Raw genomic sequence first — 16,978 nt, forward strand, 5'->3', positions numbered from 1 at the left:
AGTCATTCCATTTAGCATTTTGGAGCATTTCCATTGGTCTATTAATCATGACATTTGGACACAATTTTAAGAACATCTACCAGATTCACATTAAGTCACAAACTGCAAAAATGGAGATACAAGGCTGTGCTGGATAATGTTGGCTAAGGGTCCTTTAAATACAATCAGGACTAGTGCTGGCATAAGTAAAGGACATAACAGGCAGAGGGCATGTTGCCAGATATTACTGAGCTGTACCACTGATACCACTTTATCGGTCATTTTCCACAGCTTTGACTATAATTATAGCCTAAAATGCTGAACGCTGCCACAGAAAACATTTGGCGCAATGAGAGACTGTTTAAACATGCTGTATATGGTCTGAAATGGCATAACTGTTTCGTGTAACTCTTCTAGTTTTAGGGGTTCTGGGGCGAAGGGTTCACGTCAGTCATTTCTTTCACTTCTTCAAGATTTTACACTGTTCGCTTTGTGAGAAACGAGCCAGGAGCAGCAGGGAGGTCGACAGGAGTGAGGTAGAGAGGGAATAGGGGTTCGCTGGCATATGAATAGGACACTCATGGCTTTTTATGTCACGGGCAAGATTCGCCGGAGTAGGAAGAGCTACTGAGTGCTCTGAAGCAAGTCAAATAAATACACTCTCACTCTTCATGCTGGCCAACACAGGCATACAGTCACTTTAACTGAACCCAAAACTGAGGTTTTCCTTGTGCGTCAAATATTTGAGGCAGTTTTTCCAAACAACCCTTGGAGATGCTGAAACACTGGGCTTTTCTTCATTCATTCATGGCTGGCATCTGATAATTAATGACATAATAATTCCAAACTGCCTGATGTGACGAAGATGGTGTAGAGAGAAGTGCTTTTCCTGTTCTTTTTCTATGGAAATTACAATGCGGTCTGGTTCTCGCAGAGGTATGAATTCCATTCACAAAGGCGGCTTGTTCTGGCCATGCTTTTCCAAGGCACTTGAGCCAGGCTGGGTTGATATTGTATACGCTGCCAACATGTGAGTTTTTGACTGTACTTTTAGATACAGTTGCTCTATTGTCAGTGGATTGTAGAGTGTTAAGGCCCTCATTTGTTTCTGTAGAACTATTTGCTGAATAACCCAAACTGTTTAATGAAGTCTAAATGATTCCTTTAACTTGTAGGTGAGCCATGACGTCATTGCTGTTACTGTTTTTGTACCTCCGGATAATCTCGGCTACATGGTCCATTGAAGATTACATGTATACTGGTGAGCAGTCTTTTGTTTTGCAGTGAGCATTGATTTTTATAATTTATTGTTGTTGTTATTATTATAACAGACACTGTTTTGTGATATAATGTGAAGAATAATGTGTTACTGTAATGCTGCAATAAATGAATCAGTTGGGTGGGCCGAAATCGCAAAATTCCTCCCTTTTTTCCAATGAACCCACCTAGCACTAGCAATGCTCCTGACACTAGGAGAGTAGAGACTTGACACATGTCTCCTCCGACACACGCAAAGCCAGCCGCCACCTCTTTTCAAACTGCCACTGATGTGACATTGCTGGGCAGCTCTGGGTCCCCAGCCCCACCGCCCCATCTAACGTTACTGTAAGGTGAAGAGGGGAGAGAGTGCCATCGACCCACCTGGAGAGAGCTCTGCCAATTGTGCTCTCTCTGACTCCGGCTGCTGATGGCAAAGCGGCATGGCTTGGGATTCCAACTCCCCATTCCCAGGCCGTAGTGGTAGCACTGAGTAGACCACTGAGCCACTTAATTTTTGTAAGGTTTGCAAATTAACAAGTTGAATCAGGCAACTTTTATGGAGTATTTGTGAAAATAATGTTTTTTAGAAAGTAATCAGAGGAATATGTAAATAATGGGTAATAATAAATTAACCCATTGGTTTATGCTGTGCTTAAAGCTTCACTGAGCTCAAAATTGAAAAATTTAAGGCTCATTGACGGTCATGGGGAGCGAAGGCTAGCCCATCTGGTCCATCTGATCCCATAGAAGAGCTACCGTAGCTGAAACATTCAATGCTGGCTATGTCTTGTGGAGAATATACCTCGACAGGGCAAAGCTGTTTTGGTGGCACAAGGGGGAACAATCTAATATTAGTCAGATGGTTTTAATGTTATGGCTGGCCGGTGCATATTAAATGAATTGCTTTGGCTGTGATTGTGGCTGTTGTGATCTATATCCCAGAACCTGAAAGTACTCTGAGTGTCAGCATTCCCGCTGAGCAGCCCCTCCGGCCCCTAATGGGGGACTCGCTGGTTCTACCCTGCTACTTCCAGGATAACACAGTCCACGACCCTGGAGCCCCCACCATTGCCCCTCTCTCTCATCGCATCAAATGGAGCCTCGTCACGAAAGAGAGGACCACAGACATTCTGGTGGCCGCTGAGGGTGTGGTGGCGGTGATGAAAGCGTATATGGACAGGGTGACCATGGTGGGATACCCCATGACCCCCACTGATGCCTCCATTAAGATCACAGAGCTCCTCTCCAATGACTCGGGAGTGTACCGCTGTGAAGTCATGCATGAAGTCGAAGACAACTATGACACTATTGACGTCCAGGTGCAAGGTAATGAAACTCTGTGTGTGGATTGCAATGGCTTCTATCCACTGTATTATTATCCACTGTTAGCATAGCATGTTGCCGTTACTTGCTGCTTACTCTGGTCTTTTTATCCAGGCATTGTGTTCCACTATCGCGCCATCACCAGCCGCTACACTCTGACGTTTGAGAAGGCCAAGGCAGCCTGTATTCAGAACAGTGCTGTGATCGCCACACCGGAGCAGCTGCAGGCAGCTTATGATGAGGGCTACCACCAGTGTGATGCAGGCTGGCTTGCTGATGAGACTGTCAGGTGAGTTCACAGGACAGTATAAACAATTAAAAATCACTAGGCCTACATAATTACTTATATATAATTAATTCACAACGGGACGGATCAACTCCATTACACACACAACAACGTAGCATTAGGAGCTGTGTTTTATGTTAGAGGAGCTGTATGCCTCTCTGAGAGGCTTAGGAACCCCAGTTCCACCCCAATGGAAAGCAACTACTCTGCTACAGAGACAATAACAGAACACACTCATGCACAACTCAAAAACTACTCTATCCTCAGCCATCAGCAGCCAAAGCCTGAGAGAGCGCAACTGGCCTTGCTCTTGTCAGCATGGGTGTCTGCCAGCCAATATATCAGATCTGGGTATACGGTGCTTACTCTGAGTGTGTTCTGGGTGCTCGTGATGTTGCATTAGCCTGCAGTTAGAAAAGAGGCTGAGGCTGGTTGCACATGTGTCAGAGGAGGCATGTATCAGTCCTCACATGTGATAGGGGGAGAGTATAACGAGTGAGTTGGGTAATTGGGTAATCTAAAATTGGGGAGGAAATTTGGGTAAAATGAATAAAAGAAAAAAATCCTCACTACGAGCCTGTAAAATGCTCTCAGCATGATATTTTATGAATATTAAATTCCCAAGTTGTATGTAAAATGTGGGAAGCAATGGTTACTTTCACTGCAAACTGAAAGGAGCTGAAATTAAATGTATATTTTATATATAAAAAAATATTGCTTATTATTTTGTCATCGTAATATCATAAATTTTATCAAACATCACATTTACATTTACATTTACATTTACATTTACATTTATGGCATTTAGCTGACGCTCTTATCCAGAGTGACTTACATGGTTACTCGTATTACAGAGGTGGGCCAATGGAGTGTTAGGAGTCTTGTCCAAGGACTCTTATTGGTGTAGCGCAGCATAGCCACCCAGACCGGGAATCGAACCCCAGTCTCCAACATTACTGATGCAGAAGCACACAGTCTATAAAAATGGCTGATATTAATGACTGAGCTCACTAAAATCACTGAGAAACTCTGGTAATAATTACATGACCCCCCCAATACTGTAGATTTGCTTTCAATATGAAAATGAAAAGGGGGGTGGGGGGGGGGGGTACACATTACAAAAGAGGTGTTTAACAAACTTTGCTGTCTCTACAAGGTATCCTATCCACGATCCCAGAGAGCCTTGCTATGGTGATAAGTTTGACTTTCCCGGGGTCAGAACATACGGAGTGCGAGATGTAAATGAGACGTATGATGTGTACTGCTTTGCTGAAAAGATGACAGGTACACTCCACCAATGATTATGAATTACTTTTATGAATTTCAATCAACTATTCCAACACTCATCAATCAACCCATGTTCTTCTACAGGGAGGGTGTTCTATTCAATGTCATCTGAAAAGTTCACCTTTGTTGAAGCTCAGGCCCAGTGTGCTAAACTGGGTGCTAAGTTAGCCACCACTGGCCAGCTGTACCTGGCCTGGAAGGCTGGCATAGATGTATGTAACGCTGGCTGGCTGGCAGACCGGAGCGTCCGATATCCCATCAACATCGCCCGGCCCCAATGTGGAGGAGGTCTGCTTGGAGTGCGCACTGTGTATCGCTTTCCAAATCAGACCGGTTACCCTCTACCAGACTCACGCTATGACGCTATCTGCTACACAGGTGTGTGCATGACTCCACTTTAATGTTTAGAATATGGTGAGTGAGGAGTAAAGAGTCTTATTTAAACCTCAGACCTTTAGTTTGGTTAGCTCTTGATTGTTGAAGTGAGTGGTAAAGATAACCATGGCTATATGCAGGGAGATTCTCTGAGGCCTTCAGAAAGAACCCAGCCAACATGCTCATGTGGGGCTCACATGGGTGGAACAGGGGCTAGGTGGATTCCAGGTGGGCATGGGCTTTGAGTGGGTTTCTACATACTTTCTTATTTACTGGGACCTAGTTGGGCTTCCCAAACAGCCCTCCTTAACTTCACATGGGTCCCATCTAGGCCCGTATGCATTGTACAGCCTAGATGCCAAGGGTCCCAAAGGTCCCATCACTGACCCTAGTGGAGCCAACATGTAACCTGAGGTTCCCAGTTGGGCTACCCATTCAGGCCTCCACAGGTAAATGTGAATGAGTCTGGGAAAGGGTTTAAAAAGATCTCAGAACAATTAAAAAGTGGAGAGCATTTAAAACAACTGCCAACATAACCAGGTCTCAAGAGCAGACCACAAGATGAGTCATCGCAGGACCTACAGGTAGCTCTTGTTGCCCTAGATGATGCCCAAGTACACTGTCTCCCATCAGAAAGAGACCAAGCAAGTTTGATTGTCATGGAAGGCTTTGCCAGAGAACACCTACACAAAATAAAATAGTATAGCAGCATGGTAGCAGTGGCTCCAGACCTCTGAGGATGAGCATTTTAATATGTACAGTTCAGTTCACTGTCTAATTCATTTGCTGATGAACATGCTATGCTATGTTTAGAAGAGGATGAAGAAGGTTCAGGCCTACCTGACACACAAACAGATGTACGGTCGACCACAGTGGCAGGAAGTGGCCCAGTAAGCGTGGGCATGGTGACAGACCGCCCCCAGGAGTTCATCAAACAGACCCCCGCTGAAAGTGAGGTCATAGGGGAGGTTGTGACCCACAGGCCTCTCATCACCACCACTGACTTAACACACATGGAGCAGAACATCACCCAGCTGCCTCTGTCTCCGCCGCCCAGCGCCACAGAGGACACTACTGACCTGATAGAGGGGGCGACCGCTGCAACTGATCTTGGGGTGAAAGTCCCCTGTGTAAATGTGTCTGAAGCTGTAATGTCTCCTACTGGTGAGTAATAGTGTTATGTGACAGTATTTAGATTTAGACTTTATAAGGGAATGTTTTATTTTATTAGTGTAGGGATGCATGATTAAAGTATTTCTCTTGATTATTAAAATATATATATATTTGAATAATTACATTCATTCCAATTTAAATTTCAATTGAAAGTACATTAACATATCATTGCTGTCATGCAAAAGTAAATGTACTATTTGAAAAGCAAAGCTATATTAGCTTTATAAGACTCTACTGTAACACTCTAACCACTAGCTAATATGTTAGCCTTAGGCTAACACACTAGCCACTTGTCATAATACAAGGATCCACTGCGTTTCAGTACAGTATGATGCATTCCTGTCTCTCATGTCTCATTTTCCTCTTCTTTTCCGCACCTCTCAGGTGTCGTGTTCCACTACAGAGTAAGCTCCAGTCGCTATTCTCTTACATTTCCTGAGGCTCAGCTGGCCTGTCAGAACATCGGAGCAGTGATCGCCAGTCCCCAGCAGCTACATGCGGCCTATGAAGCTGGCTACCACCACTGTGATGCAGGCTGGCTGCTTGACCAGACTGTCAGGTAAGATTTCTTGCTAGTGGTTCCTTCCGAAGATCCTTATGCCATTTCTCTGTATGATAAAGATACAAAACTGAAAATACACTTTTTATAGAAATATACTATTTATTTATTGACCACAGTGTTTGTACTGTTGAAATGTGTTGGTTTTGGTTGAAGGTATCCTATCGTGTCCCCACGTGAGAAATGCTCTGGTGATTTGGAGAATTTGCCAGGTGTGAGGTCCTATGGACTACGGCCTGCCAGTGAGCTCTACGATGTGTACTGCTACATGGACAAACCGAGAGGTAGGATTACTGCAATTACTGAATGCATTTAAAACTAAAAGGCTATTTAGGGTTTGTCTTGTTAAAGTTACACAACATCCCCATGCGTACTTCCTTACTTTTGTGAATACATACCCTACACAATTGTCTCTGGTAAAATATTTTACATATATTTAGAGTTCAATAAAACCTTTTTTTGGTAAATTTATCATGAAATGAGGAAAGCAGGCGTTATTAAATGACCAATAAAGAAATGAAGAGTCATTTTGACTAGTTTAATGATAGTAACAATATAAATTCATCTGTAATAAACTGAAATACTAATAACCCAGTAAAAAGCCCAGAGTTGAAGGAATTAAAACAGATTTGGTCAAAAGAAATGGGCTCTTTATACAGTTGAACTGTCTTCCGTTTGTTGGATTTATTGTCTTGATGCACTGTGATACAAAAACAAATAGTAAAAGTATCTTGTTTTCATTTTGCATGAAGAAAAGCATCTCCCTTCAAACATAAGAGATAAGGAAAATAAACACCCATGCTCACCCTTTTTATTCCAGGGGAAGTTTTCCTTGTGAGTTCATTCGAGGGATTCACATACGATGAAGCAATGGCTTCCTGCCAGGGTCAGAACGCCTCTCTGGCCTCCACGGCTGATCTGTATGCGGCCTGGAAACAGGGCTTTGATAAGTGCCGTGCTGGCTGGCTCATTGACCACAGCGTTCGTTACCCTATTAATATTCCCCGGCCCCAGTGCGGAGGAGGGAAGCCTGGCGTCCATACAGTCTATGTCTTCCCCAACCAGACAGGCTATCCTGATGTGCACTCCAAGTTTGATGCATATTGCTTTAAAGGTATATATACATATAGTACTGTTTATAGTAATTTAAGTACCATATATATACTGTATATAAGAGTATATATGTATATCCAGTGACATACTGGCACAAACACATTGTGGAGATAAAACAAAATACTTATATTTAAGCTTAAATTCTGAGAAAATAAAACTGTGAAATGTTTTGCAGTTGATCTTCAGTTAATTCTCAACGAGACTGGGACAAACGTGACAGTAGTAGAGGAGCAGATTGTAGCCCTCACTTCAAAACCTGACCTTCTTGGTCCTGGTAATGTATCTTCTACCATCATCTTAAATCTTGTATGTATTCCTATTTAATTGCAACCCTCGACTTTATTCAACAATAAAGTCCGAAGAAGTACCAGGCCACCTTATCCACCTCGCAGCAGACCATAACAGTTTCTTTCTCTATTATTATTTTATTTATTTGATACTTATAGCAGTTTGTAGATCAGTTTCTGATTGACCTAAGGTGTTGCATCATGGCTACGTTGCCAAGCAATGTACCAGTCAAAGATTATTCAATGAAAAAATTACTCTAGAACTATAACACTATATACTTTTTGTCTTTCCACAGTGAGACCCTCCGTTGCTCCTCCCATCTCAGTCGAATCCTCTGGTTCTGGCTCTGCATCTGGGGTCACCTCTGGTAATGTGTCTGCTAGTGGAAGCGGGATGCAGCCTAGTGGAAGCGGAGAGCAGCCTAGTGGTAGCGGGGAGAAGTCAAGTGGAAGCGGAGAGCAGCCAAGTGGAAGTGGGATGCAGCCTAGTGGTAGCGGGGAGCAGCCAAGTGGAAGCGGGGAACAGCCTAGTGGAAGCGGGGACCAGCCTAGTGCAAGTGGAGAGCAGCCTAGTGCAAGTGGAGAGCAGCCTAGTGGAAGTGGAGAGCAGCCTAGTGGAAGCGGGGAACAGCCTAGTGGAAGCGGGGAACAGCCAAGTGGAAGCGGGGACCAGCCTAGTGCAAGCGGAGAGCAGCCTAGTGGAAGCGGAGAGCAGCCTAGTGGAAGCGGGGACCAGCCTAGTGCAAGCGGAGAGCAGCCTAGTGGAAGCGGAGAGCAACCTAGTGCAAGCGGAGAGCAGCCTAGTGGAAGTGGAGAGCAGCCTAGTGGAAGCGGAGAGCAGCCTAGTGGAAGCTGGGATCTGTCAAGTGCAAGTGGAGAGCAGCCTAGTGGAAGCTGGGATCTGTCTAGTGGAAGCGGAGATCAGCCTAGTGGAATCGGAGAACAGCCTAGTGGAAGTGGGGATCAGCCTAGTGGAAGTGGGGAACAGCCTAGTGGAATCGGAGAGCAGTCTAGTGGAAGCGGGGATCTGTCTAGTGGAAGCGGGGATCAGCCTAGTGGAAGTGGGGATCAGCCTAGTGGAAGTGGGGAACAGCCCAGTGGAATCGGCGAGCTGCCTAGTGCAATCGAATGGCTGCCTAGTGGAAGTGGGGAACGGCCTAGTGAGGCAGTAGGCATAGTGGAAAGCTTCTCAGGATCTGGGTTCAGTGGAGATATCTCTGGCTCAGGCCTTAGTGGTGATGGTTTAGACATACTTGTGACCTTCTCAGGGAGTGAATCCATCCTTTCTGGAGATGGATCGGCCTCAGGTATACCCCAGGAAGCTGGGGAAGGCAGTGCAGAGATCCTCACCTTTATCCCAGGCCTGGGTTCCGGCTTCTTCAGCGGGGAAGGGTCGGCATCAGGATCAGGAAGTGGCTCTGGTTTCAGTTCAGAGGAGAGTGGGTCTACATCATTCAGCAGCTCAGGAGAGAGCGACGAGAGTGGAGAACTTTCAGGCATCTCTTCAGGACTCGGCTTCAGTGGAGAGTACTCCGGATTCAGTGGTTTTCCATCAGGCCTGTTTCCTTCTGGGGACTACAGTGGTTTCTCTGGGCTTAGCGGCAGTGGCAGTGGAATCGTCATGTTGAATGGGCAGTGGGTAGAGGGGTCTGCCGGCCCTGTCCGTACAGCTCAGGAGCTGGGTGGAGCTCAGGTGGATTTCAGTGGATCTGCAGATGTTTCTGGGTCTGGAATGAGTGGCTCTTTCTCTGGGGTGAGTGGAGATCTCAGTGGTGACATCGGTGACTCTGGAAGTGGCTCTGGATTTCTGGGGGTCACCTTCTTGGGTTCAGGTTCCACAGACCTTACATCCCCATCTGACAATGAACAAGAGGCCTCTGGTGTTTTGGTGTATGGATCAGGAGAGGGAAGTGGATTTCTTTCTGGAGCTTCTGGTCATTCATCAGGAGACACGTCTGGGGCATCTGCCAGCGGGGATGTAACATTATTATTCACTGACACTAGCCTAGTGGAGTTTTCTGTCGAACCCACCCAAAGCCAGGAGCTTGGGAAGGGACCAATAGAGATCAGTGGCAGTGGAAGTGGAAGTGGCTTTAGAAGTGGACTTTTAGACAGTGGAGACCACCACACTGCAATTGATAGTAGATTGCACCATGCCTCAGCCTCTGCCTCAGCCAGTGGAGAACCAATAGAGGTCCTTTCGAATGACATTCAGACAGTCGTCCTGTCAGCTCAAGGTCCATCAGGCCTGCTTAGTGACACTGCAGGGCCACAGGAGAGTCTGTCAGAACCTGCTGAATCCATCTGGGAATTTACAACACCTGCACCTAAAGCTGCTGCCATTACTGAGCCGTCCTTCTCTCTGCAAATCCCAGCTGTCATGGAGATGCCTGCCATGGAGAATGGTAAGTTCAAGTTACAAATGCTAGTGTAGATGATGCAAAGCCAAACAATGTTTCCCAAGTTTCAGTTCCTCCTGTTTTTATGTGTATCCTAGTTGCTCTGGACCCATGTAACCCAAACCCCTGTGGTCGTGGCTCGTGTTCTGTACAGGACGGCATTGGCTTGTGTCATTGTCCACCTGGACTGACGGGAGAAGACTGCCAGTTTGGTGAGTATATTTCACTGGCCTTGCACCACAAAGTAGGGATGTCACAGTACCATAAATTTAGTAGTTGGTATCAGTACTAGTGAAATTATAAGATTCTTGATACCAATTTCGATGTCAAAAAAATGAAAATAATGAAATTAAAATATTAAAAAACACCTGCACTATAAAAACAGTTCGCATATCATAAATCTTGTTGGAAATTGATCGTCTAGAGTTTGATTGATCATCTAGAGAGTTTTCGAGCTAAAAATGCATAATTTTTTCAATCATTTTAATGAGCTCAATGAATTGATTCGACAAATATATTCATAATTACAAGTTCTTTATTATTCTATATTATTTATTTTGATATATTGAATCAAAATAAATTTATTTTATATATTGATATAAAATATTTATGTATTGATATATAATATATTTTGTTTATATATTGATATAAAAAGCCCCTCCCTTCTCGTTTTTCCTTATATGGCAGACTAGTGCTGCTTTTAAGTGCCAGTTAGAAAATAGAGAGTTCAAAATCCAAGATGGCTGCACCACATGTCAACATTAGTGGAAGCAGCAGTGTTAAACAGTCCATCAGCACTTCTAACTGTGTCTCAGTAAATCAGCCGTACTTACGATACTGTCCAACTTCAAACTGTGGACGTGTTTTCATTGTGTTTGGATGCACAAATCACTGCATCATGCGTTTTTTACCAACTGGTATTGCTAATAATGTTAACCTGGGACAGTGCTAACAGAGCTAGCTAATTTGGAACATAAAAAGTGGGACATATTTTGGTAAGATTCACCATAAAACACCAGGAAAGGGTCATCAACCCATGTGTAGTAAACTTCAACGTCTTTAACTAACTGTTTTTTGGAAATAGTGTACAATTATCTAAATGTTTAACTGGAACACGGTCAACTCAGGTGTGGCGTCATTCCCAGCTCAGACATCTGACTTCCGAGGTAAATGAAACGCAGCATAGCTGTGATAGTCACGTTAATTTTGGACACTTTTGAGACTCAAAATAGAAGCTGCAGCAGCTGCATTCCAAAGCCTAGGCTGCATTTCTCAGCCACTACATCATAGAAGGCTGATCCAAAGTGAAGGAGCCTTCATATACAGCCCACAAATGCAGCCTATGTCCAGAGCAGTTTGGAGGACGCAACTGCGTCTGAGTCTGTTAAAAACTGTTAGTTTTTATAATTATAATTAATTAATAAAATGAATCTGTGAAGAAATAAAGAAGGAGATACGTTTCATGACAATTGCAAGAAGCAGGACCTTGCTGATGACATCACCACGCAGCCTGGTTAGACTGTTCCATTTGTGTGAACATGGGACAGTCCTAACGAGGACACACCCTACCTTTGCTGCAGCGTAGGCTTTAAAAAGCAGCTTGTGTGTGTGTGTGACTCACCACTGTGCCTCGATATAACAAGTACATATAACAAGTACTGCCCGGTTTTTAGTATTTTGGTATTGACGAAGCATTGGTTCGTGTGACATCCCTATCACAAACAACTGAGTCTCTTATCCTATTACTGTGGTATCCCATTGCATACATCCGATTGATCGTTTTTCCGGCAACCTGTATGTCCTCTCTAACCAGTTAAACTGCAGACACATTCTTCCTACATACTGTAAATGATCTTGACTTTTTGTTTCAGTGTTTCCTGTCATTAATTGAATACCTGCTCTCTCTGTCTGTCCCCATTGTTCTCCATCAGTGTGTGTTTTGTCTTTGGATTTGTTTGCTTGTGCCTGATTGTCGTCCTCACAGAGATGTCCACTTTGCAGGTTGTTTGGCATGTGTGTGTGGTTACCAGATTCCTACATTTACAGGCCTTCCCATGTAGTTAAATCTCCTCTTTGTGTTGTTTTGGTTCAGCACTGCTTTTGCTCCAGAATGACTTTTAGTTAGCTCACTACCTTACTACCTTTCCAACTTGCTGCATGGCTACTAACGCATGGTACCTGCCCTCACTTCTCTTCACTTTCCCTGATATGAATCTGAACCTTGAACCAATGCAACGCTTCATGATCCAGATGATCCAGGTGTTCCAGGTCTTACATCCGCCTTCAAACCATCATGGGAATGCTTGAAATATGTTCCGGTCACTCAAGCAATGATGGAAATATCAGTGTCCTCTCAATCCATCAGTGGGTTGTGGTTTACTGCTTTGAATGGGCTGGATCAGCATGTTGCATTGGTTGATGATTTCAGATTCTACGAGCTGTGGTGTTCTACCTAAACGAGACCCACCTCAAGAGCTTCTTTGTAGACATCAGTCTTAACCGCAGAACCTTTATTTGCAGAGGTTGATGTGTGCCATTCAAACCCTTGTGCCAATGGAGCCACGTGTGTGGAGGTAGAGGACACTTTCAAATGCTTATGCCTGCCCAGCTATGGAGGGGATCGCTGTGAGATCGGTATGAGGTCCGCTTCAGCTAATTCTACTAACAATCTCTTAAAAACAACCAAGCCGATGCCATGACATACAGTATGGGTGCACCAAAAGCACTGGATGGTCTTTTGGTGGCATAGGTGTGTTGGAACATGCTTATGGAGGTCTAGCCAGTCATGTTTATTGGAAACGACGAGTGACTGGGGGAAAGGTGCCGTAAAGGAACACATGATACCATTGCACAGTATAAGGAGGCACCGGGGAAAACCTCGCTGTCCCTCAGTATTTGTACTAAGTGAGTCTCCATACTGTGTCTGTTTAGCTCATAATTTCCATTTGAGAAACATCTAGAAAAAGTAACAGCCTTATTTGGTCCTCCTCATGTTCACTGAGGTGTGTACACACAGGAGTGTACAGTTCTGGCCCAATACAGTTTGGTCTTATGCCTGTTCAAACACATCTACTAAATCTGGGAACTAACTGCTGAGTTGAGTCAGGTGTTTGAACAGAGTAACCACCAAACTGGGGCCCTTTAGGATTCTATCAGGGTGCTCCTCACAGCTCGCTTGTCCAGCTCATTACGTCTTTTAGTTTCTTTATGCTGAAACATATGACAGTGTTTTACGGGCTTTGAATAGATGCTGTTTTTGAACGACTGTCTGAAGCGCTGAAGCTCCTACTATTTATTTTTTATAATAAACAATACTTTTACAAGTAATCCATTACTGAATAGTGCAGTATATATATATAAAACTTAGTAGCGTAATAGTGTATACTGGTGATAGCGCAAATGGAGTGAAATCAGCTGAGAACACATTTAAGGTTGGTTTTCCAAACAAGGATTAAGCCTAGTCCTGGACTACACAGCATGCTGGATGAAGATTCCCCAGTGAAAATACAAAGTAGACCAGGACTAGGCTAGACTCCCACAAGGACAATGGCGTCCATCATTATAAGAGCATTGTGACGTGACTTCTCTGAAAGAAAGTTATTAGGACGATACTGATAATTGTGGACCACTGCTCTACCACATGCACTATATGTCCAGATATTTGTGGACACTCCTTCTAATGAATGCATTCAGCCCATTGCTGAGACAGAAGTGCAAATGCAAATATATACTTTGTCTAGTCCTTGTAGAGAAGTACTGCCAATAGAATAGGACCCTCCTGAGCAAAAAAACATGAACCTATTGGCATCGTGCTGCCTAATGCCAGGCATGGACTAGAGGGGTATAAAGCCCCCCAGTCTTGAGCTGTGGAGCAGTGGAAGAACTGTGTTCTCTTGGGGAGTTGAGGATGAGGTGCAACATCCTGACCTCACTAATGGTCTTGTCATTGAATGCAGTCAAATCCTCTCAGCAATACTCCAAAATCTAGTAGCCTTCTTCCCTGGACAGTACAGGCAGGATAACTCATTTTAATAGCCTTTATTTAAGAAGAAACAATGAAAAAAAGGTGTCCCAATACTTTTGTCCATATAGTGTATTTGAGATGATTTATTAGACCTGATGTGCCTTTACAGCAACCTCTTACTGCATTGAGCATTTTTCTTATCATCCAATAGCATGAAGTGATTTCACACTGTTGGTTCCTTAGGTATCTTTGCTCATGTAGTTTCAGAGGCGAATGGAACCCCCAAAGCTTCTAAATACTAAATAGAGAAATGAGTACCAACCAAATTAACAAGTACTGGAGTTTTGTACGTATCCATGTCGTTTTCCATCCTGGAATGTGTGACATATAACAGGTTTCTCTAAATATCACACTTCAGTTTTGCCCGAACAGGTTCCATGGTAAAAGTCTGGTATAAAGAGTGACTCCCATCCTCTCATGTGTCGCTGCAGATGTAGAAAGTTGTGAGGAGGGCTGGACTAAGTTCCAGGGCCACTGTTACTTACACTTCTCGGAAAGGGAGACGTGGGAGGAGGCGGAGCAACACTGCAGAAGCCTCGGAGCTCACCTGGTCAGCATCACTAATCGAGAGGAACAGTTATTTGTCAACTGTGAGTGACCTCCATTGCTGTATCAGCATTATTTTGTGTGTGTGTGTGTTTGTTCATTGTGTGAGTGTATGACGTATGGCTGCGTGATGGTGTTGACAGATTGCTAGTAGTGTGTTAGAAATGCACTGGTCAGTGAGATTATTTTGATATAGCATTATTCTGACCATAATAGTCTACATTGTTTACCATAACTAATCCAAAAATCCACACAGAATAAACCATATGATTGGTTAGAAGGCTCATTAGCATATTGAATATATGAGTATATATGCATTTTTTTTGTTGGCAATCATTTCGGAGCATTTCTATTGGTCCATTCATCATAAAACTTGGACACAGTGTAAAGTACAACTGCCAGATTCAATATTAATATTTTCCTTCTCATCATAATCTTGTGTCTCCCTCACTTAGCCCACGCACAGGACTACCAATGGATTGGACTAAACGATAAGACATTTGAGAATGACTTCCAGTGGTCAGATAGAACCCCACTGGTGAGTGTGTTCGGCCGCCCCCTCATTTCACCCTGCTGAGACACTTTGATGCTATAAACAGCCTGGTTTGGCCGAGACATAATGCTTGACTGTTCAAACTTTCCCTGTCAGCAATATGAGAACTGGAGGCCTAATCAGCCTGATAATTATTTCAACTCTGGGGAAGACTGCGTGGTCATGATCTGGCATGAAGGCGGCCAATGGAATGATGTCCCTTGCAACTACCATCTGCCATTCACATGCAAAACTGGGCCAGGTACAGGACTGCTTTCACAGAACATTCATAATATTAACAGCATAATAACATGAGCATTGAGGAAACTAGTGAATTACATTGAATTACATGTTTTTACAGGTTTTAAATAGCATCTTTACTTTACTTGTATATTTGAGAGAGGAGGAATCTGCTCTTACTTAGTTAGCCACTTCCATTCCAGTATATTCTGTTGGCTCAGCTGCTGGGTGGCTTTGCTTGCATCTTGAGCTTCTTGCATCATTTTAATGTTCACCAAAATGATCCCAAAAGGTTCTGTGCTGAGATGAATCCTCTGAGATGTTCCTCTGAGTGATGTTCAGACTACCAGACTGTTCCTCTGCCAGACTCTCTCTAGTTAATTCTGTTGTTGCTCAATTTTGGAATTTTTGGTTTTTGGTTTCCCCTTAGTCACATGTGGCCAGCCTCCTGAAGTGAAGAACGCCAGAATGTTCGGCAATAAGAAGGAGCGCTATCAGGTCAACTCTTTAATCAGGTATCAGTGCATCGATGGCTTCCGGCAGCGCCACCCGCCTGTGGTCCGGTGCTTGGCCGATGGACACTGGCAGAAGCCACAGGTGGAATGTATAGCCCGTAAGTGATCTTCTTTATTGTTGCACACACACATTGGATCAGGTCATGCAAAGTAATTATGTGAAAAATGTAATATGGCACCTCGAAATAAACAGATATTTCTTTATTTAAATGTATTTATTTAAAAATAATGTATTTATTATTGTTTTATTTATTTATTCTTCACTGGCTGCACTATATAGTGTACTATATCTGTAACAGGGAGTGATCTAAAAACTTTAAATTTAGCAAATATTTAAAGAAATTCTTGATAAAGACATGTTAAGGATCTCTCTCTCATCTACATGCTTACAAATAAATGTTCTTCACATGGTTCTTTGAGTGATTCTATAGAAGAACCACTTTTGGTTCCATGTTTGAGTGTGAAGAACCCTTCAGTTGGTGAAAATACTTTAGAGCTTTAAAAGGTTCTTCATGGAACCAAAGGGGTTATTCTGTGGCATCACTCCAAGAACCACTTGAAGCTCCTTCATTTTGAAAAGTGTACCTACGGCCTGAGCCAAGCCGCTTTGCCATCAGTGGCCGGAGTCTGAGAGAGCACAATTGGCTGTGCTCTCTCTGGGTGAGGAGATGGCGCTCTCCACCCTCATCACTCTTAAAGCAATGCTGGGCGGCCCAGGCGTCTGTTAGCTGATGTGGTGGAGCTGGGGCCTGGCACTTTCCTCCGAGCGCGTCGGCTACTCGGCTACGCCGCAAAAGAGACATGTGATAGGTCTTTTTCCTCCTAGTGTCAGGAGCATTGCTGGTACTAGGGGGAGCTATGGACGGGTGGGTTAATGGGCAGCACCAAATTGGGAGAAAAATGGAACAGTTTAATACAAAAAAATAAGGAAACAACAACAGTGTGTACAGTGGACCCTCAAAGCATTACCATAATCTTTTCTTCTTAATCTTACTCATTACAGATGTGAACAACAGACGACAAAAGAGGTCCACCCGGCGTAAGTCTGCCAGGAGAACATCATTGGAAAAGCAGCTCTAA

At 43.8% G+C, this 16,978-nt stretch overlaps 1 protein-coding gene across 1 annotated transcript; it reads left to right on the top strand.

Annotated features, from left to right (window-relative positions):
- Positions 1-1,161: 1,161 nt before the first annotated feature.
- On the top strand, positions 1,162-16,978 carry acana (aggrecan a). Its single transcript, XM_072671353.1, has 19 exons — positions 1,162-1,240; positions 2,182-2,565; positions 2,677-2,851; positions 4,005-4,132; positions 4,220-4,513; positions 5,324-5,674; positions 6,068-6,242; positions 6,399-6,526; positions 7,063-7,356; positions 7,531-7,629; positions 7,939-8,451; positions 8,563-10,047; positions 10,140-10,253; positions 12,562-12,675; positions 14,497-14,655; positions 15,067-15,149; positions 15,261-15,405; positions 15,814-15,996; positions 16,902-16,978. Exons 1-19 carry the CDS (start codon positions 1,162-1,164, stop codon positions 16,976-16,978), a joined length of 4,980 nt encoding a protein of 1,659 aa, XP_072527454.1.

The sequence above is a fragment of the Salminus brasiliensis genome, chromosome 25, assembly GCF_030463535.1.
Source record: "Salminus brasiliensis chromosome 25, fSalBra1.hap2, whole genome shotgun sequence".
In the NCBI taxonomy this organism is placed as follows: domain Eukaryota; kingdom Metazoa; phylum Chordata; class Actinopteri; order Characiformes; family Bryconidae; genus Salminus; species Salminus brasiliensis.